A 27848-nucleotide genomic window follows, 5' to 3' on the forward strand; every position below is an offset into this window, starting at 1 on the left:
CTCAGATTTCTGAAGAAGGGTCTAGGCCCGAAACGTCAGCCTTCCTGCTCCTCTGATGCTGCTTGGCCTGCCGTGTTCATCCAGCTCTACACCTTGGTATCTCATTCCCTTGCAGATGATCTGCTTCAAATGCCTTTACTAATGCTGCTCTGTAACAGAACACTGGGCAGTGCTTGTAACCACAGCAGTTGGCACCATACACTTCTGCAGAACGGCAGGAGAATAAAATGACAGCTGCAATTCCACATACTACCACAGTGTGGCAGATTCTACTAGTCCATGTTTTACATGGTCACCTCTTATAAACTGTACTTTATATCATTCTAGCAGAATTTACCAGATACCAAAGATCTCCAGGGTAAGGTAACAAATCTTCCAAAAAATGTTGCAACACTTTTACATTGTGAATTAAAAGCATGCAGTTACTGAATATTAAAAACTGTCAGGGTGTCATTTGTTTTAATACAAATTAATTTTAATTTAACTGCTTACGTTATTCAAAATCAGGTTCTATGATGGGTTGCAATTTATAGAAAGAGGTAACAGATAGGTGTCAAATTACATAAAGCTACTACGAGAAATTAAAGGATAAACAAATTGAAAACCTCTATGTGGTCCATAAAGCTGTGAAGTTTCATTGTTGGAGTTTTCAGTCTTTTGCACCTTAGTGTAAATATAGCACCCTCCACCCACATCTTATGTACATGTACAGAAACTTAAGCACTGAAGCAACCACTGTCTTTAAAACTACTGCAGAGTTATTCAGCTATCACTAAAGACCCTTGACAAAAAAAGTAGTCTGGGCACCTTGAGCAAAACTGGACGCAATGTGTATCAAGGGGCAAACTCTCTCCACTGGTTGGAGTAATACCTTGGAAATGATTGTGGTTGTTGGAGGTCAGTCATCTCTGCTCCAGGATATCTCTGCAGGAGTTCCTCCAGGTAGTGTCCTGGGCCCAACCATCGTTCAACTGCTTCATCAATGACGTTCCCTCCATCATCAGGTCGGAAATAGAGATGTTCGCCAATGATTGCACAATGTTCAGCACCATTCACGACTCCTCAGATACTGAAGTAGCCCATGTTAAAATGCAACAAGATCTGGAGAATATCCAGGTTTAAGCTGACAAGTGGCAAGTAACATTCATGCCACAAAAATATCAGGCAAAGACCATTTCATCAATCCCCTTGACATTCAATGGTGTTGTCATAACAGAATCTCCTATTCCAAGCTCCTTGGGGTTACCATTGACCAGAAACTCAACTGGATTTGCCACATGAACACAGTGGCTATAAGAACAGATCAGAAGCTAGGAATACTGTGACGAGTAACTCATCTCCTGACTCCCCAAAGCCTGGCCACCATCGACAAGGCACAAGTTAGGAGTATGTTGGAGTACTCTCCAATTGCCTGGGTGGGTGCAGCTCCAACAAGACTCAAGAAGCTTGACACCATCCAGGATAAAGCAGCCTACTGATTGGCACTACATCCACTCCCTCTATCACTGACGCTCTGTAGCAGCTGTGTCAATGATCTACAAGATTCCTGCAGAAATTCACCAAAAATCCTTAGACAACACCTTTCGAACCCATGACCACTTCCGTCTAGAGGGCCAAGTGCAGCAGATACATGGGAAGACCACCACCTGCAAGTTCCCCTTCAAGCCACTCACCAAGTTAATTTGGAAATGTATCAGCATTCCTTCACTGTCAGTGGGTCAAAATCCTGGAATTCCCTCCCTAAGAGCATTGTGGGTCAACCTAAGTAATGAATTGCAGCAGTTCAAGAGGGGAGCTCACCACCATCTTCTCAAGGGCAACTAGGGAGGCACAATAAATCCTGGCCAGCCAGCAACACTCACGTCCCACAAACGAATTTTTAAAAAATCATCAAGCTTTGTGGCACGACTACAAGGTGGCCTCAATCAGGATCCTTTGGTGCAATCTTAGTCGCAGTAAGCCACATCATCTTTTAATGCAGCAGGAAGACTCCACAAACACAGCAACAGAACCTTGCTCACGTTGTTATTTGACAGTCCCCATTAGCTTGTGTTTTTGGTTTTACCAGCATAGGTTGGTTGAATACATTCTGTTCTCTGCCAATAAAAAAATCAGTTTTCTTGCCTTCCTTTTAGGTCCCTTGTGCCATATACGATCCCTTGCTCAGTATCAGAGGCTCCAGTGGCAAACGATTGTGCACAATAATTACTTTCCATTACTACATTTTCAGAAAATGAATCTGTTCTGTTTAAATGCTAATGCAAAAGTCCTTTAATTATAAGTTTATTCCATTCACATGTATACAGACAGTAAAATTCAAAAAGGAAAACGGTCATGCGTTCAGAACCAACAACGAAATAATAGGTACGATGACACACTTACTTGGATACAAGGACAGCAGCAGCATCTCTTGCTTTGTCACTGACTGTCAGGTAAGACTAGAATAAAAATAAATTCCTATCATTCAGTAAAAACGACATGCAGTATGCCAAAAGTAATTATTTTAATGAAAGTCTAGAAATTTGGAGACGCTTATTTTTGGTGTGAACACTGCATAACACCATCACTAAGGCAGAGTATTTGTTTTATTTTCTGCTGCCTAATCCTGAAAGCATTAGAAACAAGCTTAAGTTTCATGGGACAAAAACAGAAGTTGCTGACAGCTCAGCAGGTCTGGCAGCATCTGTGAAGAGAAATCCGAGTTAACGTTTTGGGTCCGGTGACTCTTCCTCAGTTCTGATTTTCTCTTCACAGATGCTGCCAGACCTGCTGAGCTTTTCTAGCAACTTCTGTTTGGAGAAGCTGTAGGCCTAGATGGTGTTCTGGCCAACAGTTCTACATCAACGAGCATCACCAAAAACAAATTAACAGGTCACGCACCATATTTACTGTTTGCAGGATCCCACTGTGCGCAAACTGGTTGACCTAGATGCTGACAGTTTATCTGCATAATCACATGATAACTCTTTCAAATTTATTACACATGAAGGGCTTTTGGAAGTCTAGATGATGCTTAAGGGGCAATATTAATTGACTACTTGATATTTATCTCTAATCCTCTAGTAACGTTTCATTGCCATGCATCCAATATTCTTCCATTCCTTTCCCTAAAATTGTGCACTGTTTTAGGAACAGAGGAACAGGAATAGGCCGTTTGAGTCTATTCTACCATTCAAAGAGATTGTGGCTGATCTGCGGCCAAACTCCATATTACTGCATTTGGCCCATATCCCTGAATACCTTAATGAAAATTTATCTAATTTAAAATTAACAGCTGATCTAGCTTCCACTGCCATTATAGGAGAGTGTTCCAAACGTCTCCCATCCTTTGTGTGTAGAAGTGTATCCTAACATCTCTCCTGAACAGGCTGACCTTAATTATTAGATCCCCCAGTTCGAGAATCCCCAACCAGTGGAAATTGTTTATTTTTAGCTACCCGGCTTTTCCAGTTATTATCTTGAAGGCTTTGACCGGATCACCCATCAACTTTCTAAATACTAGAGAAAACTGGCCTAATTTGTACAATTTCTCCTCAAAAGTCCAGGTATCAGTCTTGTAAACCTACATTGTACTCCCTTCCAAGGCCAATATATCCTTCCTAATATGTGGAGCACTGACTTGGTCACAGTACCCTAAGTGGGGTCAACTTTATCAGCTGCTACTCACCCATATTAATATATACATCACGCATTTCCTCATTATCAGTTACTTTCACCTTTACTCTAACTCAAGCCATCCTCTTTTGAGTTCATTGTCATTCTGAATATCATTGTTCACAAAATCCCCAACCAATTTCCTCACCCAATTTCAGTGATGTCCCAAAGTCTCAAATTCCAAATACAGTATCTTTGATTTTCCTGATATCTCTCACACCCCACATACACAAACCACTCTGTAAATTCATAACTTGTAAGATTCAAGCATCCAAAAATTCAAACGTACTATGATAAGAAATAGGAACCGTAATAGGCTGTTTGGTCCTTCAAGCCTGCCCCACCATTCAATAGGATCATGGCTGATCAGAAATTCCTCATGCCCACTTTCCTGCCCTCTCCCATAACCCTGGATTCCCTGACTGATCAAGGAACTATTTATCTCAGCCTTAAATATACACAAGGACTCTGCCCCCATAGCTCCCTATAGCAAGGAGATCCAAAGACTTACAACCCTCTGAAAGAAGAAATTTCTCCTCTTCTCAGTCTTTAATTGGCATCCCTTTATTCTGAGACTATGCCCACTGGTCCTAGACTCTCCCATGAGGCGAAATGTCCTCTCAGCGTTTACCTTGTCAAGCTCCTTAAGAATCCCATACGTTTCAAAGATGTCTCCTCTCATTCTTCTAAACTCAAGTAAGTAGAGCCCAAACCTGTTTAGCCTTTGCTCAGAAGACAATTCCCCCCCATTCTAGGGATCATCCTAGTGAGTCTTCTTTGAACTGCCTCCAATGAAATGGTATCTTTCCTAATTATGCTCACAGTACTCCAAATATGGTCTCTTGTTTGGCTGCAGTAACACTTCCCCACTCTTACGCTCTAATCCTCTTGAAATCAAGGCTAGTATTCCATTAGCCTTCCTGATTACCTGCTGCGTTTCATGCACAAGTACACCCAATCCCTTTGTGTTGCAGCTTTCTGCCGTTTCTCTCCAATTTAGATAACATTCTGTTCCTTTGTTCTCCCTTCCAAAATGAACAACAATGCATTTTCTCACATTATTGTCCACTTATCAGTTTTCTGCCCACTTATTTAACCTATTAATATCTCTCCGTAAATTGTTTACATCCCTCTCACAACCTGCCTTTCTAACTATTTTTGTGTTGGCTGCAAACTTGGCTACAGTACATTCACTTCCTTCTTCTTAAGTCATTAACATATATTGTACACAGTTGCGGTTCCAGCACTGATCCCTGTGGAACTCCACTGGTCATGAGTCACTAACTTGAAAAAACCTCTTATCTCCACTCACTGTTTCCTACCCAGGAGCCAATCCTCTACCCATACCAATATTCTACCACCAACTGGCCCTTATTTCAAGGGGGCTGGAGTCCAAGAGTAGGGAAGTCTTACTGCAATTATATAAGAGTCCACATCTGGAGTACTGCGAGCATATATTAAATGCCCACCACTGTTTTCTTACATCTCACTCTTAAATTCATAAAACCCTTGTGTCTGGTTTCCATTCACCATTGCTTTGTGTCTATTGTTCTCATCAATTTAACCATCCTATCATGACAAATTTTGGTCCCCTTCACTGTAGCAAATGCTGTTTATTTCGCACACCTGCCCTTCCCATTGTAGAGTTCCCATCAATACTCTCTCAAAGTTTGAATAGTACAAACTTTGGCACATTTAATGCTCAACTGACCTCTGCATCTAATAAACAAGCCTGGCTTGACCACATACAGCACTGTAATACTTCACCCTCTTCAGCCAAAACCACCAGGAACAACAGGCAAGTAAGGACAGTTCCTATTTTCTAGAACTAACTGCTTCCTGAAATTCCACTTTCCCAACTTTGTCCACTATCAGCTAAAGCAGCAGGGGGTTCTGAGTTGTTTGCAAACAAGACTTTAGAGGCGGCATCCTCCTATCTCTTTGTTCTCCAGGTTAATGCATCCCAAGCCAGATGCTGAAGCTGAAACTACATAATTGTTTTTGATAATGGGTTTCTATATAGAATACAGTATTACATTTGTCTGCCTTCTATCTACCACCCCACAACCCCAGTTGTCTCTCTTTATAATTGCACTTGGAATTTACTTAACAATGCTCTTTATCGGAATATTTTAGCAATATAATTAACGTATCCACTGACACCTAAATCTTAACTTCCCACCCATTCTCACTTTGAATTCCTGCCTTTCTTAAAGTAGTCACTACCCCGCAGCCCTCATTCCACCCAACCATCAATACCGGACTCTCCAAATTCATCACATCTCTAATGGTCACATCATGCATTCTGGATCCCCTTCCACCACCATGTAGTTGATGTTGTTGTCAATCACTACCATCTTTCTCCAATGTCCAAATCTTTTAAACTGTGCTTGTACAATTCTATTCTCACCAATTCAGACACAGGCAGAAAATCTTGGGAACCAGCATTTCCTTCCTTTCTGCACTTGTTATTTCCAGAATACCCACTACCAATTCAAAGATCTATCCACTCATCCACATGCCTTCATAAACTTATCTGCACTAGAGATAAATGTCAGCTTTCATGTGTACATTGAAATTTTCACCTTTACCTCTCAATTACCTGGCTTAACCCCTTAAATGCCTCTAAAGTGTTAAACATATTCTGTGACCTCAGGTTCAAAGAGCTTTAACCTCCTCAAGCTCCACAATGGGAAGACAAAGGAATCTTCTCCAGACCTGCAACTCATTTAGCTCCCTAGTTAGTGATGCCATTCCCTCCCCAACCAGTAACTCAGCTCGAACCAGGCCGTCTGCAACCTCAACAATACTGCTGTGCTCTAAGATTAGAGATTCAGGACACAGATTACTGCAGCAAGAAAAGCACTTACTTGCATCATCACAATAACAGCTCACCCCTGCTCCAACCTCAATTCCTCCATAGGAACAAGAGTCAGCTACTGAACTCCTTCAGATATTCAACAACTCAATGGCATTTTAGCTGATCTGTACACTCATTCCATATTCCCAGTTCCTAGCCTTTAATACCTTCAGTTAATAGAAATTTATTAATCTCAGATTTAAAACTAATAATTTAACTGGAATCAACTGCACTTTTCAGAAGGGTGTTCCTAACTTTTACCATCCTTTGCACAGAGATGAGTTTAACACTTCACTCCTGAAAGGGCCAGATTCTAATGTGTGCACCAAGACCCCTGCTGTTGACACAACAACCAGCAAAAAGAAAGATGGAGAGGAACTATCAGTTCCCCATCATAACTCAAATTTCAACCAAATCATCTCTCAATCTTCTGCATCCCAGTTTGTGCAATTGGTGCTCATAACCTATCCTTTGGAATTTAGACATTATTCGGTAACATCAAAAATCTTTTGGCACATTGTATGCACTGAACCACTTTTACCCTACTTGCGAGGCCCATATCCTCCATCCTCTGTGATATTCAACTTGTCCAAATACCTGCTCCACATAATTTGTCAGACGTTAAGATCTAGTTCTTTATTACTACCACTTCTCATTGAAGTTGGGATTGTGTCAAAGTCCTCATCCTTCATTGCATCCATAGTCTGTTTCTACCCTTTCTTTCCATTTAGGTCAATCACTGAGGAGAATGCTAGCTGACTATGCCACTCCTCCAATCTCAGATTTTATTTCTCATAAGCACCTGTTACCTATTTTTTTAACCAAATTTCTTATCAAATCACATATTCTGCACACTTAAGTTTCCACTGTTTATGGCTTTATCAACTTGTGTTGCCACTTTCAATGATTTATGAAACTGTAATCCAAGTACTATTTGTTCCTCTGACATATTTAGTTTCTTCCCGACTTCCTTATTACTCCTTCAGAAATGAACAAAATCAGGCTCAAAGGGGTGAATGCCAACTCCTTTTTCCAAGCCCTACGTTTATAGATTCTCAATGAACCTCTCAATTCTGAAAATAAACTCAAAGCAATTTTCACAATTTTCTCAGACTTCTTTAGCATCCTGAACAACACTACTAGCTCCTTAAAGTTAACATTAATTTCTCAATTTCGTATTCTATTCCTCCTGAATTCAAGTTAATTTGAAACAAATGAAGAACAGACAACTATAATAGAGCAGAGTCACAGCACTCACCTTTGCTACATTCAAAATCCGATCCATTGTTGGTGTCCTAGACTGTCCTGCGAGTGTTGAGTTGTTACCATCAAGCCGTGCCATATCGAATGGGAGTAAACAGGTCATGGATAACCACAATAGAAGTATGTAACGAGTCTCCCAGGTCTGAAAAATGCAAAGAAAACTATTGCTATAAACCAATAAAACCCAATAAAACGCACACAGGTCTTGGAACACAGGCACTATCTAGGATTCTACGATTTGTAACACTAAGAACTGCCTAGGATTCAACTATTTGACTTCAGGACCAAAAGGTTATTCATAATGAAACACTCTGAGTATCATTTCTTTGCTAGGTATGAGCAAGCCAGGGGGTTGTGTGCTCATTTATTTGTACACAGTGAGATCGCAGGCACTGTGTAACAGATTGTAATCTGAATTAAGCTGTAAACTGCAATCACTCTAACATTTATTTTGTTTGATTTTTCTCCCAAAAATAAAATCAAAAAATCAAAAATAAACTGATCCACAATAGACCTGTAAACATGCTTATTTTCAAAAGGAATATATTGCAGGTTCAATGACAGGACATTAGTTCAAATCAGAAGGAAGTTTATTTTTCCCTGACTGAAATAATGGTTTAGCATTATAAACAGATCAGAGAATAAAATGCTACAATAACAAGAAATACTTTCAGAGTACACACAGTCTTTTTTTCAAAATGGCAAAAGAGATGGTATTAAGCAACAAGTACAATTTTTATCAGGATGAAACTGGGATTAATTAGACCAATGGCGACAATGGACTTCAGTGGGCTATTAGTATTAGCTAGAAAGGAAAAGAAGGTAAATTCTTGGAAGCTGTTGCACACTAAGAATCTATTCAAAGACAAGTTGCCTGATCACAACAGAGCACTGGCCTTTGAGTAATCTTCAGCCTGAACCTTCTTGTCAAATAAAAGTCAGACACAAGAAATAACTATAAATTCTTCATCATTCACTGCATCATGGCAAAACAAATTGAAAAAAGTCAAAGTACTATTTTCAACAACTTATAACGTTCACAAGTTCAAGGTTTCCACATGACGTGCTAATTTATTAATTTACAACAGTAGCACTAAATGATTGAGTATCAGTCCATATAAAAAAAATTGAAAAATCTTTCAAAGCAACAGCAGAATTTAGTTTTTGACATGCTTTAGAACAACTGTTATTTAGGCCACAATCTGTGTGCAAAGCAGAATGGATTTTCAAGCTTAATTTCTCTTGCCATGTCTAACATACGACATAAGCACACATTTCTCAAGGTAAGCTCATATTTAGCATGAATAAATCCACAGCATTTAAACAAGAACAGAGTACTATACTGTGAAATTGAAATACATGGTTTACAAGTGGGGAGCAGAATTCATACAAAGTGCATGTATTTATGAATAGGACACACTTGTGTAGTTGTCCACGTTGTCAGGGGTTTTGCTACTGTCTTGTGATCTTCCTCAATGCATCTTTTTTGACATGATCTGTCAAATTATTTGAAACAATTCAAAAACTATGTTGCTGGTGACTTAGCGGTTTAGAAGTTCAGAAAGCACAGGCAGGTGTTTAAGGAACAAATAGTCACATGGCTTAAGAGGTGAGCTGGAAAATGATGACTAGATTTTCTATCAACAATAGGAAGAATTGAAAAGCACTTGACAAAAGTGACAGCAATTACCAAAAAAAAAGCTGATGAGCCCATCAAGAGCAGTTTAGCAACGGTGCACTGGTCATTTTCAGTAAATATATTCACAGGACAAATTAATCAGATGGGATGAACAGCAACCCATGGATTTCGGAAAAAGCAAATATATTATTTTTCTCAATTTGTATGTGAAACTAAGGGATTGCAACCATCTATAATTTTCCTTGTACAAGGAAAATACATCAAACATGAGAGAGAAAGAAATCTGAATATGGGTAATTCTACTTGACTGGAAATTTTGCACCAAATATAACAAGGCTACACATGGTAAAAGAAAAAGGAACCGAGGTTTCATTACAAAAAACAAGAGGAGGATTTGGGTGTAATATAGTGGTTCCTCGATTAAGTACTATATTGAAATAGGAAATAGAAAAAGTTTCCAAAGTACTTTGATTGCCTGCTTTCCTAAGTGTTCGTTCCAACAGTATTTTTACTGACTATAACAAGAGCTGAAAGTGAACCAGCTTAAAAATTAGAATATCGCTGTTTGTTGCTCCCCCAAGGCTTTCCCCATGACTCTAGCTACTGAACCTTATAGGAATCCAAGATAATCAGCCAAAAACAACAAACAGGGTATCCAGAGTTGACAGCTTGAGATAAAAGACAAAACTGTCAGCAGCCTCTGTATTTATACGAATATGTTCACACAGCTGAGCTTGTGTATTGATTTTGAAGTTGTCACCTCCAAAGGGGTTGCTTAAACTTGGCATTTTTCAAGTTCAGTGATGGATATGCTGGCATTATAAAAGCTTGAGACTTACTGAACATTATATAAAAATAGAACTAATTTCATTACTTCTCAATTATGTCACACAAATTGGCAATGTTTATTCTTATTATAAATTTAAACGTGCCCCAACTATGGTTCAAAGACATCAGTCATTTCAACAAGGTGTCTGAACAAATTTCGTTTAAGAGAGTTGAAATACACTATCCAATATCTATTTCTTTGACAGCAGGACTCATTTGGGAAAGCAAGTGTGGTCAAACAACATGGTTTTGAAATGGATATTTCTTCAATATCGTGAATTTTGGATTGAGTAACCACCAAAAAGTGAAGCTTTGTTTGAACTTTTATGGTTCTTTATTCCAGTTACCTGAATGTACAACACAATTTATCTTCACATATTATTACTCCACATCAGTGGGGTGTCTTGCTAGGTTAACTAATTCCTCAGCATTGCGTCCTGCAATCCAATGTAACACTCTCTCTGTCTACTTTTGTCTTTGACAGTCAGGCAGCAGAAAGCTATTTGTTTCCAGAAGCCAGACTCCTATTTCAAAGGCTTGTAGTTCTCACCCTAATGCACTTAACAAATAGGCAGAGATCAAAAGGATTTTCTGCACAGTGGGCAAGAGGCAATTTAATTATTGACCTGGAGAAACTAATAAATGACTTGAACATACAAACAAGAAACACGAGGTAGTCCATTCAATAAGATCACTGCTGATATAATTCTATCCTCAAATATGCACTCCTATCTACCCAATAACCTTTCCTCCCCTTGCACAACAAGGATCTGCGCTCTTCTGCCTTAAAATATGCAAAAATTGTTTTTCCACTACCTTTTCAGGAAGACAGTTCCAAAATCTCTCTTTGCATAAGAAAATCACCTAAAATCTGTTTTAAATTGGTCACTAAAATTTTTAAACAGTGGTGTCTAATTCCAGATTCTTCCATAAGAAGAAATGTCCTCTCCACCACACGTTACAATCAGTTGCTCTACCCCACCATAGCCCTATCCCCAATCAGTCTCCACAACACTCAACTCACTTAGCCCTTTTCAATAATCCCTCCTCCTCATTCACTCATCCCTCCATCCCTACTCACCCTCACTGGCTCAACCCTTCTCTCCCCACATAACCCTCATTTATTCAACCTTTTCCACCATAATCACGCCCCACTCACTCAACCCGTCCATCCCACCATTCCCAATTCACTCAGCCTTCCCTGTTTCCCCACTCACTCCTCTCTTCCTGAATTTTGTCACATTGCCCAAACTTGGATCCTCATCACCACCCCATTAGAGGATTACATTAGATTAGATCCATAATGCCTGGGAACAGCAAGACACTTACCTGGGATTTAGAAGCTCAGACCTCAAGAAGAGATAAGCAAGAAGAGGCTTACAGCCATCAGGTAGTGCTAAGATAGTGCTGGGATCACACGTATGTCAAGCCAGAGTCAGCGCAAAGTGGCAATTGTTGCCCAGAAGCAGCTGCTATGCCTCCAGACTGCTTCCCTGCACTGGGCTCTCTTCTCGGTGTTAACTCTGTTGTGGGAGCTGCTGCTAGTGGAGGAAAGATGGATCTTCTTGCCCAACCAAGACTCAATTACCAACAGAGTGACTCAGCCTGAAGCTAATCGCTCATCATCGAGCAGGAGTGTTGGTTCTGGGATGGGGGTGAGGATTGTGAAGGAGGAAAGAAGGTTCCAGTTGGTCATGGTCTCAACCACATCCTCCCCAGTTAAAATTTATTCATCTTTAGACTGATTTTTCATAGCAAAGACTTAGAAAGATTAGAAAGTAAATTAAAAGGGCAGAATTTCATGATTCAAAAATCAGAATTCAGCCAACAACAAAACTGCTTATCCCTGTCATTTTTCAACTCCTAAGAATACAGACTGCTTTTAAAACAATTATCTATGCAAGTCCTTGCTGTGAAACATCAGTCTAACGATGAATAAATTGTGACTGGGCAGGATGTGGCTGAGACCATGGCCAACTGGAATCTCCTTCCCTCCTTCACACTCCTCACCCCTCATCCCAGAACCAATGCCCATGCCTGATGCTAAGCGGTTAACTACCAGCTGAGTCGCTCCATTGGTAATTGAGTCTTGGCTTGGGCAAGATCCAACCATCCATCCTCTACCAGCAGCAGCTCCCACAGCAATGGCAACACCAAGAAGAGAGCCCAGTACAGGAAGGCAGTCTGCAGGCATAACAGCTGCTTCTGCATCTCCTAATCACCGAGAAAGAGTCAAAGCTAGATCAGTATTAGCAGTGGACGAAAGACAAAAGAGGTGACTAATGCAGAGCTCCCTGAACCAGCCAAAGGTTAGAAAGCAAATTAAAAGGGCAGAATTTCATGATCCAAAAATCAGAATTCAGCCAACAGCAAAACTGCTTATCTCTGTCATTTTCTCAACTCCTAAGAATACAGACTGTTTTTAAACCAATTATTTATGCAAGTCCTTGCTGTGAAACATCAGTCTAAAGATGAACAAATTGCGACTCTCTACTTACATCACAGTCTTTTGGATCTTGCTGAGTGAGTAAATTCAATACTGGTTGCAGATCTACCACTTCATGAGGGAACAATCTCAGGAAATATTTATAGCCGCGTACCTACAATGGCAAAGAAAATTCTGTAAAATGTAGTTACAGATTTATCGGTCTGTGCAATAATAGAACTTCTCAATAAATGTTCAAGTTAACACTGAAAACAGAGTACCTTTGAGATGAGATAAAGGAATTTGAATGCAAGATGTACGAGAGATGAGGGCGAATGCTCGTTGCGCACTATATCCAGCAGTATATTCAGCATCCATTCTAGCAGCAAGGTTAAAAAGGTAAAATTGTAAGGTGAGATCCGTCACAAAGGCATCAAGACATCCTCTACATCATCATAAAACAGGGTCCCGCTAAAGCAAAATTTTCCCAAGACGTGAAGCAAGAGCTGACAAGAGAACTTAATTTTCATCCAATGATATCTTGAGAGAATTCTAAGCAACTCAGCTATAAAGAAAGACAAATAGCAACATTACAACCATTACGTTTGTGTTCAAACGGCCTCAAGGGACATTCAAAATGCTATCTTTTGATTCTGCACCCAATCTTTTTCAAACCAGAGTGGTCATTTTCCAAACATATTCACATCAGTAACGTAGCATTACCCATTTATTTAATGCATGTAATGCATCATGAGAGCTTACTAATGTGGTGTTCTTTAAATCTGATGTCCAGCCTTAAGATATTAAGATGAAAGTTAGCGTCAATAGACGGAAATGTAACATTAGTTTGAAGGAGGGAAGAAACAAATCAAATTAAGTCATGTTCTCTCCAGATCAACTAAAAGGTTGAGTGAAGTTGATTGAGGTTATGCAGTTTTCATATCTAGTGTTAATCTGGTTGTTCCTATGATCTCATATTGTCAGTCACCAACAAGGCTTTCCACTGACTCAAAAACTAACCTTAAGGCTTGTTTTCAGCAAAACTGTGTTTTAATTTAGATGCTCAAGATACATATTATAATATTGTAGCATACCCTGAGTATTGTTTATTCATATTAATAACTACTTGAGTGTCACAATGCATGAATTGAAAACAACTCAACCATCTGGTCGCAGGAAACATTCTCCTGAAACTGCCAACAACTACAGGTTAAGTAATCAAATTTAAAAGCCCTGACTATGAAGAGATTCAGCAATATTAGAGTAGAAAATGTATTAGTTTAGTTTAGAAACTGGCAGACAAAATATGTCAAAATGCATTTTTATTCAATCTGCAGCTCTGTATATTTATTATTCTCACCATCTACTGTATGCTATGGCTCATGAGCTGCAATGTCAAACTGTTGTGACCAATTCTATCTCAGGGAAAACATTTAGTTGCCAGTTCCTAATGGTCAATCACAATGCAAAACCAATAACAATTAAGAAGACCTTGTGGCTCTGATCATCCTTATTAATACAAGAATAAGCTAGCAGCCAAAGATAATATACAAAGTCTTCACTGCTTTTACATAAATTAATCCAATGCTGACAGTATTCTAAAGGTACAAAAATTATGTCTTTGTTTAATGTTTATTCAGCATGTATTCAGTTTTTAAACTCCTTTTCTTATCTCACAATGATGTAAAGCATCATGAAACTAAAGCAGCCAAATAGAATCTGCTTGTCCAAAGAAGTTAAATTTGAACTGTAATCCTAACAAGAGGTAGGAGAAAGCTTGATAGAGCTAAAAACTACAGGAGTACCATAACGCATTAAACTGACTGTGTATATCAGAAGGTGTTTGAGTGAACTACGTTAATTTAACAGCTAAATATATGGGTCCAGACTGTGTTCATGTAATGCCAATGTAACTATCAGTGCTTGTCATCACTACTCCTTTGAAACTGATCGTAATGGGTTGTTTACCCTGCTTGATGACATCATTGTTGCTGGATGCCTGGAGATCCCTTTGACTTGGTGCCAGAAACAAAATGATATCAGGACAAAGGAAATCCATGCCTATCCGCTGCCTTCTTCAAGGTCAACAGCAAGCACCACAAAAAACCAGTCCATGGAAATGTAGAACTAGCAGTAGGCAACACCAGGCAAGCTATGTTTTGACTAACATTTTCAGAATCAACAGAAGAAAGTAACAAAACCAGAAATGTAAACGTGATGTGAGGAAGGGAGTCATATTTTAGCATGCTTGGTCAGGAGATGTTTCAAGATGACAAACATGGTTGCTGGACGGGAAATTTGCAGCCACAAAACAAACATGATTACATTCACATTAGTTTCCATAATATTATCAAAACATTTTAAGTGTTTACATTAATTTAACTGCATAAATGAATAATTAATACTAACAAAATGTAATAAACAATTCCACTTAATGACAAGATCAACCTCTCATCATGATTTCTGTCATTTGTACAATGTGCACGTCATTTGCTCATATAAAGACTGAATCATGCTACAGGTTATGACATAAACAGAAATAACTCCACATAGGCCCGTCACCAAGTCACGCTTTATTCACACATGGAGAATCTTTGACACTGATCCAGCTCTAAGTGTCAGAACCTCTGACACTCCTGTTTATGTGTGTCAACCAGGGCTCCCTGATTGGACCAGATTAACAGCCCCAGTCAGGGAACTCACATTCTGTAAGGTCCACCTGGCTGACCACATTACAATCACAACATGAACCCTATAAGTAACTCATAAGGGAACATTATCTATATGATTCATTTGTGACACTGATACTTCACAGTCAAACTCCATTAATATTGATAGAGATCACTTTTTTTTATATTCACTTGTGGAACATGCGCTTCATTTGTTGGCCAGCATTTATTACCCATCCCTAGCTGCCCTTGAACTGAGTTGCTTGTTAGGCCATTTCAGAGGGCAGTTGAGAGTCATTCACATTGCTGTGGTTCTGGGGTCACATGCAGATCAGACCAGGTGAGGATGGCAGATTTCCTCCCCTGAAAGACATCAGTAAGCCAGATGGGTTTTTCCAACAATCGGCATCAGTAGATTCTTAACTGCAGATTTTTTTTTTAAATTGAAGACAAATTCCACTATCTGCCGTGGCGGGATTTGAACCCAGGTGCCCAGAACATTATCTCAGTTTCTGGATTATAGTCTACTGATAATACGACTCGGCCATTGTCTCACTTTTTCACCATTACATGCTCTGTGCATATCAAACTGCAAGATTTGAAATAACTGGCAAAATAAAGACGCAGAAATTTGGAGAATCTCTTCATACAATTACAGTCTGGAAAGCTTCATTGGAAGCATGGTGGAAGATATTCGATGGAAATTTTAAAAAGGCAGTTACACATGTCCTGTAAAAGATGGGTTTGCAAAGAAGTAGCTGGGATGTGGACCTAAATTGGACAGCTGTTTTGAAGAATTAACACAGGCACAACAGGTTCAATAGTCTCTTTCTGCACCATAAGTTTATAAAGTGAAAACAAGTTGGAGATAATGTCGAATATATTTCAGATGTCAAACCAAGGCCATGACTCTGGAGTCAATTAGGATGAGAAACTTATGTCAGATATTATGAAAATGTAGTATCGTATAAACGTAAAGCACAGAAAGCCACTCATCACACTGCCTATGCTAGTATATCCAATAAATAGCAAGACTATCAGTTTATGCTAGAATTTCTTACATATAAATGACTACTTCCTTATCTGCAGTGCAGAAAACATAATTATCTTACCCAAATGTGGGTCCAGCAGATGAGGTTGTTCCTGGTATTTATCCATTATGACTGGAACAAAGAAGAAAAATCTATTAGTGGGCAACACATGCTTGCTTATCCAAATTCCAGACATTAGTACTAGGTGGATTGTTTCTTTCATCATTTGTCACAATGCTGGCCTAGTAGCACTCCGTTCCACATCTATGTGACTTACAGCCTCAGAATAGAGAGATTATCTGGCTATTGTCACTTGCTGTTGTAATATCTTGCTGTGCAAGTGTTAGTTAACGTGCTTTCAACATTATTCCAGTACATGTACTTCAAAAGTAATATGTTTGGCTTCAAAATGCTCCATCATTCAATAATTTCATGGCTGATTTGATTGTAACCTCAAATCCTCGTTCCCACCTAGTCTTGATAACCTTTCAATCCCTTGCTTAACTGTAATACATCTACCTTTTCCTTAAAAAGATTCAACGACTCTGCTTCCACTACATGTTCAGGAAGAGAGTTCCAAAGTCTTGTGACCCTCAGAGAAAAATATTCATCTTATCGTTGTTCCAAATGGTGAACACTAATTTTTAAAACAGTGATCTTACTTCTGGATTCTACCACAAGAGGAAACATCTGCCAAAATCGTTCAAAATTTTACATGTTGCTATCAGGTCACCTTTTATTCTTCTAAACTCTAATGGATACAACCCTAGCCTATAAATAAACTCAATCATTCTAGATGTTACTCTCGTAAATCTTCTCTGAACAGCTTCCAAGTAGAAATCAATAACAGAAAGTGGTGGATGCAGGTATAATCACAATGCTTAAAAGACATTTGGATAAGTTCATGAATAGGAAATGTTTGGAAGGTATATAGGCCAAGCGCAGGCAAGTGGGACTAGTTTAGTTTGGGAACATGGTCGGTGTAGACTGGTTGAACTGAAGGGCTGTTTCCATGTTGTATGATTCTGTGACTCTAATAAAACTTAAGACTCTGTAGAAATCAATAAATATCATCTGGTAGCCATTACAGAGAAATGGCTGAAGGATGACACTTATTGGAACCTTAATCTTGAAAGGTGTGGGACTACTTCGGAATGACAGGAAAAAGTGAAAATGTGGCTCTATTCACTATTACGGTATTAGCACAATTTATATCTTTTGTATCCATTTATATCCTTCTTTAAATAAGATGACCAATAATGAACATAGTGCAGTCCAAATGTGGTATCACCAGTGTCTGGTTTCACCGAAACATAACCTTCCTACTTGTGTATTAAATTTTCCTTACAATAAATGGCCACATTCTATTAGCTTTCCTATCTACTTTCTGTACCTGCATATTAATTGTTTTGTAATTCATGGACGAGGACACCCAGATCACTCTACCTCAGAGCTCTGCAATCTGCCATGATTTAAATAACATGCTTCAATTTTAACTCTCCCTACAAAAACAGATAATTTCACATTTACCACATTATACTCCATTTGCCAAATATTTGCCCACTCACTTATCTACCAGTTCCTCTTTATCTGTTTAATTCAGCTGCAATTTCCTTATTTTCCATTATTAAGTCTGCACTTAATCCAATCAACCCTCTGGGAAGGCAATGGCCTAGTGGCATTATCACTGAACTATTAGTCCAGCAACCAAAATAATGTTATGGGGACCAGCATGGAAGATGGTGGAATTTGAATTCAATAAAAATCTGGAATTAATAAGTTAATCATAATCATGAAACAATTTTTGATTGTTGGGAAAAACCCATCTGATTCACTAATGTCCTTTAAGGAAGGATACTGTCATCCTTATCTTTTTATTCATTCACAGGAAGAGGGCGTCACTGGCTAGGCAGCATTTATTGCCCACCCCTAATTGCTCAGAGGGTAGTTAAGAGTCAACCACATTGCTGCAGGTCTGGAGTCACATGTAGTCCAGACCAGGTAAGGATGGCAGTTTCCTTCCCGAAGGGACATTAGTGAACCAAATGGGTTTTTCCGACAATCGACAATGGATTCACAGTCATCATCAGATTATTAATTCCAGATTTCTACTGAATTCAAATTCCACCATCTGTCATGATGGGATTCGAACCCGGGTCCCCAGAACGCTATCTGGGTCTCTGGATTAACAGTCCAGCGATAATACCACGACGCCATTGCCTCCCCAATCTGACCTACATGTGACTCCAGACCCACAGCAATGTAGTTGACTCTTAATGGGCAATTGGAAATGGGTAATAAATGTTGGCCTAAACAGCAACATTAACGTCCCATGAATAAAAGAAAAGTTTAATGGACCAAAGTTAAACATTGTTAAACTGTTGCCACCCATTTTTATATTGTGGCTAGCTATCCCTCATACACTGAATTTTCCCACTTTTTAATTTTTTGTTTGTTCTTTACTGTATTATACACAATATTCTGATCTGCCATTGGTCTTGATACAATGATATGATTTTTCTTTAAGTTTGATACAATCTTTATCATGTCTTGTTAACCACAGATCATGATCCAACCTTTGAATTTTATTTTTGTAACATGTGCCTTCTTTGTAATTTACTTTCCTAACTATCTGCGTGTTGGTAGCATATATGACAACCATACCCTGCATCCCTTCATCTAAGTCAATTATGTAGAGGAAACAATTGAGGTCCCAGCACTGATTCGTGTGGCGTACCACTCATTACATTTTGCCACGTTAAAAAAGATTCATTTTCACCTACTATACTACACCATGAAATTTTACTTTCTGCAAAAATCTTTGATGTTGCACTCTATCAAATATTGCCGGAAATCTAAGTACAGTATGTCTACCAGTTTCTCTTCATCCACAGCATGTGTTACCTCCTCAATGAACTTCAAGAGATTGGCCAAACATAATTTCCCTTTCACAAAACCATGTTGACTCTGCTTGATTACTGTAAACTTACCCCAGTGCCCTTCTATAACTTTTTCAGGAATAGCTCATTTTCTCTATGACAAATGTTAAACTAACTGACCTATAGTTTCCTGCTTTGTCTCTTTCCTTTTCAAATAAAAATACATCTGGTATCCTCCAAACTAACAGGACCATTCCTGAATCAAGGGATTTTTGGAGCATTAAAACCAATGCATCAACCATCTCACTAATCACTTCTTTGAAGACCAAAGGATGGAGTCCATCAAGGCACTTGTCAGTCCACAGGTCTATTTGTCTGCTGATTGTGATTTTCCTGAAATCTTCCCTCCCTTCCATTTAGTGATTTATCACACTTATAGGATGCTACTTGTACCCTCCAGAGTGAAAACTGATGCAAACTACCCGTTCAATTCATCTGCCATTTCCTTATTTTCCATTATTAAGTTTCCAGTCTAATGGACCAATGCCTACTTTGTTAAACTCTTACCAACCGTTTTTATATTTGTGGCTAGTTTTCTCTCGTACCTTGATCTTTCCAACTCACTCATTTTTGTTCATTCTTTGCTGTATTTTATATTTGGTCCAATTTTCTGACCTGCTACCGGTCTTGACACAATGACATGATTCTTCTTTAAGTCTGATACTATCTTTACCATTTATCAAATGGTGGGTCCAAACCTTGGAATTTTTCCCACTCATTGAAATGTAAGTGAGGAGTGTGATGGAATATATCCTTCGTGCCTGGATAAGTGCAGCTCCAACAACTGCTTGCTTGGCAGCACATTCACAAACATTCAATCCCTCCACCATTGATGCTCAGTAGCAGTTTGGTGTGTGCCATTTACTAGATTCACTGCAGAAATCCATTTATATTCCTCGAAAACAACTTCCAAACCCACACCCATTACCATCGAGAAGGACAAGGGCAGCAGATAGATGGGGTTCAAGAAGGCAGCTCATCGTTTCCTTCTCAAGGGTAACTAGGGATGGGTAATAAATGCTGGCCTAGCCAGCGATACAATATTCGGATTAATGAATTTTTAAATATCTATGTTGTAGATTTGGAAACATCCCCTTAAATGTCAGCTACTGCATCTCTATTAACCTATCCTTTAACTTAATTTGCAAATTCACTTTAGCCAAATATGCTTTCCTGCCCTCATAACTGTCCTTATTTCAATTTTTAAAACTATAATCTTCGACCCAATCCTTATTCCCTCAAACTGAATGTAAAAATCAATCATATTATTGTCACTGCCACCTAGGGGTATCTTCAGTATGGAATCACAAACTAATCCTATTTCACTGTACAATACTAGATCTAATAGAGCTTGCTGTCTGGTCAGCTCCAGAATGTGCTGTTCTAAGAGACTATCTTGAAAGCGTTCCATAAATTCAGCAAGGCAACCTTGCTCTTCCAATCAACATGTGGATTAAAATCTCCCAAAATTACTACCATATCTTTCTGATAAGCTCTCAATATTTCTTCTGCTAAGCCCAACGCTGCTATGTGGTTATTTTTCGGGGCAAGTATATCACTCCCATTCATGACTTTTTGCTTTTATCATTTATCATTTCTACCCAAACTGTTTCCACATCTTGGTTTCCTGAATTTGGTCATCTTTCTCCATTGTGCTCGTACCACTATTAACAAATAAAACCACGATTCCACCTTTGCCTACTTTCCTGTCATTCCTAAGTAATCCTGCACTTTCAAGAGTGAAGTTTCAATATATGTCATGCCGCAACCATTTCTCTGTAATAGCTACCATATGATACTTATTGATTTCTATTTGCACGCTTAGTTCATTTATTTTGTCCTGAACGCTATGTGCATTCAGATGCAGAGTCTTAAGTTTCATTACAGTCATACAGCACGAAAACAGGCCCTTCAGTCCAATCAGTCCATGCCAACCATGTTCCCAAACTAAATTAGTCCCACCTGCTTGTACTTGGCATGTATCCCTCCAAACCTTTCATGAACTTATCCAAATATCTTTTAAACCACATCCACCACATTCTCTGGTAGATCATTTCACACATGAACCTCATGCCTTTTTTTAAATTTTTCTCCTCTCACCTTTAAAATATGACCGTAGTTCTTTTACTCCCTTTATAAATTGTAGTCTTACCTCTTGGTTAACTGTTAAGATTCATACTCTCTATCCCTTCCTCTCCTCTCATAGTCCATCATTTCCCATATTAATAGCTATCTTTTAGGCCTTCAGTCTACACTATGTTTAACCGCATCTTTTCAAATTTGATCCCTTGCCCACATTGTTCAATTGGAAATCCTTTCTATTTCCCTAGTCATGTAACTGGCAAGAATATCGCCCCCAGCACAGTTCAAGTAGAAACTGTCCCATCGGTACAGATCCTATTCTTCCCAGTACCGCTGGCAGTGCCCCAGGAATCCATTTCTCCCTCACCAGCCAATAAGTCACGCTATCATCTCTCCACTCTAATTGCCCAATGCCGATTTGCACATGGCTCAGGTAATAATGTAGAGACTATGGCATTTCAGGTTCTGCTTCTTAATTTGGCACATTATTCTACATACTGACTATGCCCAATTTTCTTCATTTTCCTACATCATTTGTACCTAAAAGGCAACTGGATCCTCCTCATCTCAACCCCTGGCACCAGTCTGCAACACAACAGTATAGACTCAGTGTCAATCCACCTCACGAGACTGTCCCATGACATTTTATCATGCACCCTAAATTTCTGTACCATGGTGCTATGGCCAATTATCTCTTCCTCCCTGCAGCCCTTTCTCTTGTCCAAATAAGCCGCAAGAACTTCATATTCAATTAACAGTAAACAAAGCTGAGATTCTTGCATTCCTGTCCTCCGAGTGAGGCAGGTAAGGGAACCCAGAGTTTCTTGTCCCTAAACACTGACAGAACAACGCTAAGAGGTATAGCAGCGTCATGGTGCAAAAAAATCCAGTTAACTTCCCTCTACCTTGATGCAGCACAGTGCTGTAGTTCAGCCTCCAGCTCAAAGTCTGAGCCAAAATTGCTTGAACTTCAAAACGCTTAATGAAGACTTGTTTACTCTGGACCAAAACGGTATCTGGGAATTTCCATGTGCTACAACTGTGACCTATCCTGCCATCCTTAAGGTATTCTCAAGAACTACTTAATTATTGTACTCGATTTTATATTCAGTTATGTTTTTATGTATTTTATGAACCTTACCACTAGTTGCTGTACAATTTTGACTGTTAGGAATAGAATAAACCTTAATCACTTACCAGATACTCACCAATTAATCAGTTTCTCCTGTGCCAAAGCAAAAATCAATTCCTGGGCGATGAAAAAGTTTAAGTAAAAGCTAAAACAACAGAATGCCTGTTTACCTTCCTGCCCTGAACTCCCTGAATCATAACACCAGCACCAATGTTATATAAATGCCAGTCTTTCTTTCTTCTTTTGTAGTTTTATGCCAATTGAATTTGTTTTACAAGTTCATTGCTTCAAACACAAAGCCATTATAAATTAGCTCATCTCAGAGGATGAACAACTGACCAATCTCAGAAAAATTATGCTGCATTTACATAGCATTTACCACATCCGCAGCAAATCTCAAACCCCTACACAACCATCAAAGGATCTTTGAAGCCAGTATTGTTGTAGGTGCAAATGCAGCAGTCAATATAAATATAGTAAATTCATAGAAACAGCAAGAGATGAATGGCTCATCAGCCTATTGTAGAAGGAATTGGCTGAAGCAAGAATACTAACAATGGCACTAGAAGATCTCACTGTTTTCTTCCAAATCGTGCCACTGTATCTTTTGTGTTCAAACAGACTAGGGTCTCAATTTCATTCCCACCTAAAGGCAGCAATTCCAGCAATGTAACTCTCCGATGCTGTATTGTAATATTGGCTTTAAAAATGCTCAAGTCCATAAAACTGACAGAAGTTAAGCAAAGGGACCATCACTCAGGATGACAACAGCTGTAGAAGGACAATAGCTCTTGTGATAAGAAAAGAAAATGAAGTAAAATCCTTCTGGAAATACAATTTAAGAAATCATTAATAAACAAGCTTAGTAACATGCAAATGAATCTTAAAAATGATTTATTTTAAAACCTAGAAATCACTATATCATGTAGCAATGCCACTTCTGCCATTCATTACAGTCAATTTCAGGAAGTGAAGAGATAATGTTTTGATGAAACGAAATGAACAAATGATAAAACTGATGTCTCCACTGCAAGAAACATGAGTAAGAAAAAGTTGGTTTAATTCTACTCTGATCAGTGCTTGAAAAGCAAAGCAAAAATGAGAGCAATGTTTTATTTTAATATTATTGTTTATTTCATGCAGTTCAAGCATTTGAAGAGATACAATGATAAATAGTTTCAATGTTTCACATCATTTGAACATGTCTGTCTAAATATTTCTATGGCCTGATAAACTATCACCAGCAATGTTTGTGCTTAATGTGTCACACATCCAACTAGGTTTGATTTATTTCTGTTAGCTCCAGGCAACTTAAAACGTACCAAGCCTTCTTGGCGTATGAGTGTAACGGTCATCAGACATGACCAGGGTTGTGGGGTGGAGGGATATGTTATGAAGAGAATTCAGATTGAATGGTTAAATGGTCCACTTCTGCTCCAATTTCATATATTCCTACAGCTTGGTCAACGGTTGGGGAAGTTTGCGGAAGGTCCACCAAATTATGATGTAATCAGACGACTAACAGGTCATTGCCTCGCCTCTAGAGAATCAGGACTCCAAGAGTGGGAAGTCCAGCATACTGACAGCTGCTGGCCTGTGAGGCAGTGAATGCTGTGAGAAATACAACCACTGAAGGCCCAGGATATTGGAGCAATCCAGGCTTGAATTAAGAGGTGGCACAAGGGATTTCTCAGACTGAAGGCCACATGACGGAGGATGTATTTGAGTCAGTAGCAAAGGCAAAGGAGGGAAGGGCTCTCAGCATCAGCCCCCACCTCTATTCCCAACGTGCATCACCCAATTAGGCACTGAGTGCCTTTGAACGAGCAGGCCCCCCAGGACACAACAAGTAACCTGTATATGTTGAGTTCTCAAGATCATCTTGTGGCAACATATCTGTCTGGTGCTGGCTCAACACCAACAGTAGTTGGATGAGGTCCCTGTGGGCAATAACCTCCTACTTAAGGGCCATTCATGGGCCCTTGTACAAATGATTTGATCTGCATGGTGGCAAGGAGGAGGTGGTGGTGTCAGTAACTGCCGCTATTCCAATCTATTACATGCTCTTCCCATCTCTAAAATCACCACAGACAAAGACATAAAATGCCACGCAAGGCTTGCAGAGAAACATCCTTAAATCAATCATGACATTGCAACTTCTTTATCAGAGACTAGCAATTAGATAAATGCACTAAATGTGACAAGGCAGACCCTCAGTTACAGAGTGGCAGCTACAGTTTTCATGAAGGTCTAGAATCTCATATGCATGTAATTTGTCAAAAGTGTCATTTTCCCATTCCTGCCTCTTGCCAAGTCCCCAATTCCTAGAACACGAACAGTGCATATCCAGAGGTATACCTTCATGTTACAGAAAAGGAACAAGTTCTGTTGCCGACACTTTGAACTTCAAAACAGCATGGAAGAGAGTACACATTCTATACATTCTGTGACAGAATGAGCCAGATCCACTTCCACTGTGGCAGTGAACAGAATACCAAATTTACAAAGAAAGTTTAAAATCAAAAACAGTAAGGTAAAAACAAAACAAAAATGTAGAAATCATAAATTAAAACAGAAAATCCTTGAAATATCCAATATATATACGGCCATTGGAAAGAAAATTGACAAATTATTACCAGTCAGAGAAAATGTTGTAAATTTTAAAATGTCCAGTGCACTTGAAGGCTTTGAATGTAAACAAGGTACATTAGACTAATTTTGCTGTCCAAATGTTAAAGCAGCAACCTTTGCTAACTACCAGTTTGATTCTAATGAATTGGTAGTAAATTCCATCCATAATTCAGAAATGTTACTTCTACTGAAGAACTATACATTTTGTTTTCAAATCTCAGAACTCCTCACCCTGTATCCCCAAGTCCACCATTTTGGGCAAGCAGCACTGGGATGTTAGCTTGTCTGATGTCATCATGCCTAACACACTGCTGACATAATGCTCACCATGTCACTGTTAGTTTGTGACAGCTGCAAGAAAGACAGCAAAAGTGACAAATACATAGGAGTTGAGGTAAACTTACTGACAATGAAAGTGCAGGTTTTTATTCACTATCTTCCTAAAGCGTTACACTTCACAGAATTTTGAAATGACAAACTAGTCGCAGGAAGGAAAGCTACCTCAATGATGGTTAGCCGTTGTCACCAAAGCAAGATTTGTAAGTACATGATCCAATTAATAAGTAGGATTCTCATCAGGTGCTTCTGGCAATGACTTTTGTTTCTCCCACAGCTGTGAAAACATTACTTTTACACTGCAGATAACATTCAAAGCTGTTATAATGTTGTCTAAGGATCATGTTATCTACAGCAAAACAAAAGTGGCAATGTGAAGTATGTTTGTTGTACACCAATCCAATACATACTAACGCATCTGGATGTGAAGCCAGCACCAAAAACTAACACTGACTTGATTTTTTTTTCCTCTCAAAGAATGCTGTACAAACCCACTCTTAAGTAACTAATGCTCATCTAAACGTATCATCACCGACTGAGAACATGGGGCCAATCACAGCCTCCACCAGTTTAAAAAACCTAATAAAAAATTAAAATCTGAATACATGTTAGGCAAATTATATTACAGAATTTTAAGATGTTCTAATTTAGATTGTTGTCAGTTCATTGTCAAGGCTATAGAATCACAGCTCTCAGTAGCCAAATGGCCTCCTTCTGTGCTGTTACAATTCTATAAAATGTTTTTCTGAAGCTTAATATTGTTTCAACATTAAGATGATGGGTGGAATCTATAAAAAATGAAATAGAAATTTGATGGCTCAAAGGGGCAGCATGGTGGCTCAGTGGTTAGCATTGCTGCCTGACAGCGCCAGAGACGCAGGTTCAATTCCATCCTGACGTGACTGTCTGTGTAGAGTTCGCACATTCTCCCCGTGTCTGTGTGGGTTTCCATCGGGTGGTCCGGTTTCCTCCCACAGTCCAACGACATGCAGGGTAGGTGGACTGGCCATGCTAAATTGCCCGTAGTGTCCAGGGCTATTTGGTTAGGTGGGTTAGACATGGGGAAATACAGTGGTAGGGGAATGGGTCAGGGTGGGATGCTCTTCAGAGGGGAGGTGTGGACTTGTTGGGCCGAACGGCCTTTTTCCACACTGTAGGGATTCTATGATTCTATGAACATCAGACAGATAAATTAAAGAATATCACCAACAGCCAAGACTTTTTAATGGAGTTACAGAACAAAAGTGTAAAAATATGGACTTAAATAAAGAGTACCTGCTACTAAAAATGCGTTAAGATGTGTATAGAGAAATGCTTCGAGTCTTTAATAAATCAGTAAAGTTGGAAGCAATAATATGTTGCAAGGAACCATATATAGTCAGGGTTACTGAGCCATGACTATACAAAGATCAGAATTGGCTAGAAGACATTGAATACTTCAAAGAAGTAAAAAGAGATATAGGGGAGGTGGAGCAACTGTACTTCATAGAGATACTGCTGACTGACAGTTGAAAAAGTGATACTGCCATCAGTAAGGCAGAAATCAAACCCATATGTAAAAGTTTCAATTTACAGACTTTTGGACACTCAATATTGAGATCAACAACTTCAGATTATAATCTGTGTCCCAGTTTTTCAAGCAACAGCTGTAGGTGATACTACTATTATTTCCATTTTCATTCCTCGAGGCCCATCATGTCTTTTGTTTCTTGCTCAGTGCCATCTCCTTTTACCTTGCACATCATCCCTTCTGTCATTTAATCACTCTTCGCTACCATCCTTTCACAAATATTCCCTTTGTTCTTGTTTTCTTTCCCTGCCCCATACTTGCTAGAAGGCTACATCACAAACCTTTCCCATTTCTGACAGAAGGTACCAATCTGAAAAGTTAACTGTTTCCTTTGCTAAATGTTTTTGCACAGATGTTGCCAACCTACTGAGTGTTTCCTGCATTTTGTCTTTATTTCACACTTTGAGCATCCACAGTACTATGCTTCCATATAAAGGGCAACAATGGAGGACCTGCTGTTAACCTAGTAATGGTGGATGAACCAAAGCAGTTGAAGAGGCAGAAATAGAGGAACATCTAGACAATGGTGAGTTATAATAATCATACACTGTAAAATAATAATTAAGATCAAGATAAGCATTGTGAAGACATGAATAAGGTTTCAAGGTCCCAGGAGTGTACCGGCAGGCAGGAAGGTGGTTTGAAGTGTGTCTACTTCAATGCCAGGAGCATCCGGAATAAGGTGGGTAAACTTGCAGCGTGGGTTGGTACTTGGGACTTCGATGTTGTGGCCATTTCGGAGACATGGATAGAGCAGGGACAGGAATGGTTGTTGCAGGTTCCAGGGTT

The 27848-nt window shown here is 39.1% G+C and overlaps 1 protein-coding gene across 1 annotated transcript in view; it reads right to left on the reverse strand.

Annotated features, from left to right (window-relative positions):
- The window catches only part of tbcd (tubulin folding cofactor D), a 267266-nt gene that overhangs the window by 229044 nt on the left and 10374 nt on the right, over positions 1-27848 (reverse strand). The window contains exons 2-6 of the mRNA XM_048610824.1: positions 16451-16501; positions 12951-13048; positions 12743-12844; positions 7773-7919; positions 2383-2438 (exon numbers count right to left, since the gene is read on the reverse strand). Coding sequence (XP_048466781.1) covers positions 2383-2438; positions 7773-7919; positions 12743-12844; positions 12951-13048; positions 16451-16501 — 454 coding nt within the window. The remainder of the gene's footprint in view (positions 1-2382; positions 2439-7772; positions 7920-12742; positions 12845-12950; positions 13049-16450; positions 16502-27848) is intronic.

This window comes from Rhincodon typus, chromosome 23, assembly GCF_021869965.1.
Source record: "Rhincodon typus isolate 14 chromosome 23, sRhiTyp1.1, whole genome shotgun sequence".
Classification (NCBI taxonomy): Eukaryota; Metazoa; Chordata; class Chondrichthyes; order Orectolobiformes; family Rhincodontidae; genus Rhincodon; species Rhincodon typus.